This window comes from Chrysochloris asiatica, unplaced genomic scaffold (assembly GCF_000296735.1).
Source record: "Chrysochloris asiatica unplaced genomic scaffold, ChrAsi1.0 scaffold00116, whole genome shotgun sequence".
In the NCBI taxonomy this organism is placed as follows: domain Eukaryota; kingdom Metazoa; phylum Chordata; class Mammalia; order Afrosoricida; family Chrysochloridae; genus Chrysochloris; species Chrysochloris asiatica.
Genome location: NW_006408634.1, coordinates 6,555,747 through 6,558,465, shown reverse-complemented (window position 1 = coordinate 6,558,465; position 2,719 = coordinate 6,555,747). Strand labels below are relative to the sequence as shown.

Sequence of the window (2,719 nt, the reverse complement as noted above, 5' to 3'; positions counted from 1 at the left end):
GAGGCTGTAAATCTTTACGGGAGCAGAAAGCCTCATCTTTCTCCCACAGAACAGCTGGTAGTTTTGAACTGCTGACCTTGAGGTTCACAGCCTGATTCGTAACCACTACACTACCAGAGCTCCTTTTATGGGAGTAGACAACCTCATTATTTAATAAGGGCCTAATTGTCCTCACTTGGGTCCTCAGAAGAGCTAGCAGGATCAGCGTGCTGAGATGTGATGACAGAAGAGAGCCAGAAAGAGATCTGAAGATGATTTGCAGATAGAGGAAAGGGCGGCGAGCCAACAACGTCAGTTAGTCTCCAGAACCTGGAAGGAGCCCTGACGGCACTGGGTTTAAACTCTTGGCTGACAGCCAAAAGGTTAGCGGTTTGAATCCACCAGCTGCTCCTTGGGAGAAAGGTGAGGAGGTCTGCTTCCATAAAGAGTTTTGTTGTCGTTGTTGTTATTGTGAGGTACCATCCAGTCCATTCTGACTCATAGCAACCCCAAATAGAGCAGAAAGAAGCACTGCCCGGTCCTGCATCCTCCTCACAATTGTTATGTTTGGACCCAGTGTCGGAGTCACTGTGTCTCACTGAGGGTGAAACTCTACAGAGCAGTTCTCCTCTGTCCTCAAGGGGTCACTATGATGCTCGGAATCCAATGGCCCCAACAGGTTTGGCTTGTAGCGTAGAGGTTACGAATCGGGCTGTGAACTTCAAGGTCAGCAGTTTGAAACTACCAGCTGAACTGTTGGTGAAAGAAGAGACTTTCTGCTCCTGTAAAGATTTACAGCCTTGGAAACCCTGCACAGGGTTGCTATGGGTTGGAACTGACTCCATGGCACATCACAACAACAACAACAAGTTAAAAATCGATTGGGCCGCTAACCTCAAGGTCAGCAGTTCTAAACTGCCAGTGGTTCCCTGGGAGAAAGATGAAGCTTTTTGCTCCCGTAAAACCCTGTACAGGGTCCCTATGGGACGGCACTGACTCGACGGCACTTAACAACAACAACAATAAATATTCGTATTTCCTTTTAAGGATTTTCCTCATCCATGCTGAAAATTTTAATGTAGTAAAATGATTTTTTTTTTAAATGAAAAAGAGGCAGGGAGGGAAGGAGAGCGCGCGAGCGAGGTACACCGCGGGAATACTGGGGTCTGTGTGCTGTGTTAACCTGGGTGGACCTCAGGAATTGCTAGGCAGCCTGCTGTCCTGTTGGATCACAGCGGCGCGCCTGTGGTTACCTCGAGCCTGTGGTCACCTGGCTTTGCTCGCACCTGTGGTCATATCGCGTTCTTTGTCCGTGTGGTCACCTCGCGCTCCTGGCCCTTTCCCCTTTGAGGCGGGGGTGGGTGAGGTGGGGTTGGTGCAGGGAGCGCTGCCGAGACGCGTCTCCCGCGTGGTCCCTTTGCATTCCATTCCAGCGCGCGCACTGTGCGCCACGCGGTTGCCAGCCATCGCCTGCTGGATTCTTTCCTGGGAGTGCCCTTCTCCGCTTCCCTGCCTCCTGGAATCACACTCGGAGCCCGTCTGGAGAAGCGTTCAGGCTGCCCTGAACAGAAGATGGCACACCTTGCCGAGGGCGCTGGAAAACAGGCGCTCTCAGCTCCACCTGCTGTGGGCTGGGGATGTGCCTGGGGAAACTCTTTGGAAGATAATTTGGCAACATTTAAGTAATGCATCTAACCAAAAGGTCGGTGGTTTGAACCCATCAGCCGCTCTGCGCTCTGCGGGAGGAAGAGGGTAGTCTCAGAAGCCCAATGGGGCAGTTCTACTCTGTATAGAGTCACTGATAAATAGGATTCCATTCCTCAGCAGTGGGTTTGGTTTGGGTTTTAAATCCTGCCTGGTTGGCGCTTTTCCTTTTTTTAAGCCCTGCTTTGCCATCACATCAGTTGTAACGGATCCTGTATAGGGTTTCCAAGGAGTAGTTGGTGGATTTGAACCCCTTACAGTCAGCAGTCCAGTGCTCATCTGACAGTGCCACCCCAGAGCCATTATTTAGCATCTTAATGAAAGGGTGGCACAAGCGGTGAAGTACTCGAAGTGTTCAACTTCTAACTGAAAGCTTGGAACTTTGAGTCCACTCAAACTTGGAAGGAAGGCCTGGTGATCTACTTCCAGAAAATCATCCACTGAAACCCCTGGAGCACAGGTGTACTCTGACACACATGGGGTGCCTTGAGTTGGAACTGACTTGACCCTAACTGGTTCTATTTTTGAGTTGTGGAAGACATTTTCCGGCAGGCCTTTAAAGTAGTTATGTTGAGGGATAATTCTGAAGTGGTAGAATTTGAACTTTAGTTACTTATTTAAGTGACATCAAGTCAGTTCCGACTCACAGTGACCCTTTATAGGGTTTCCAGGGAGAAGCTGGTGGGTTTGAACCGTTGACCTTTTGGTTTGAAGTCCAGTGCTGATCCTACAGTGCTACACCAGGAGTCCTTTTGAACTTTATGCCCTAGCATAGTGGTTACAAGTTGGGCTGCCAACCGCAAGGTCAGCAGTTCAAAAGTACCAGCGGTTCTGTGGGAGAAAGATGAGGCATTCTGCTCCTGTAAAGATTTACAAGCCTCAGAAACCCTATACAAGGTCACTAGGAGTTGGAACCGACTCCGCGGTACTTAACAACAACAACATATGGAGTCCTGGTGTGGTGCTGCAGGTTAAGGTACTAGACTACAAGGTCGTTTGAACTGCAAGATCGGTGGTTCAAGCTCATAAGCTGCTC

General features: G+C 49.7%; 1 protein-coding gene across 1 annotated transcript in view; it reads right to left on the bottom strand.

The window, feature by feature from the left end:
* SULT2B1 (sulfotransferase family, cytosolic, 2B, member 1) overlaps positions 1 to 1,446 on the bottom strand; it is a 27,909-nt gene extending 26,463 nt beyond the window's left edge. The window contains exon 1 of the mRNA XM_006868392.1: positions 1,250 to 1,446. Coding sequence (XP_006868454.1) covers positions 1,250 to 1,446 — 197 coding nt within the window. The remainder of the gene's footprint in view (positions 1 to 1,249) is intronic.
* Between the last annotated feature and the right edge of the window lie 1,273 nt (positions 1,447 to 2,719).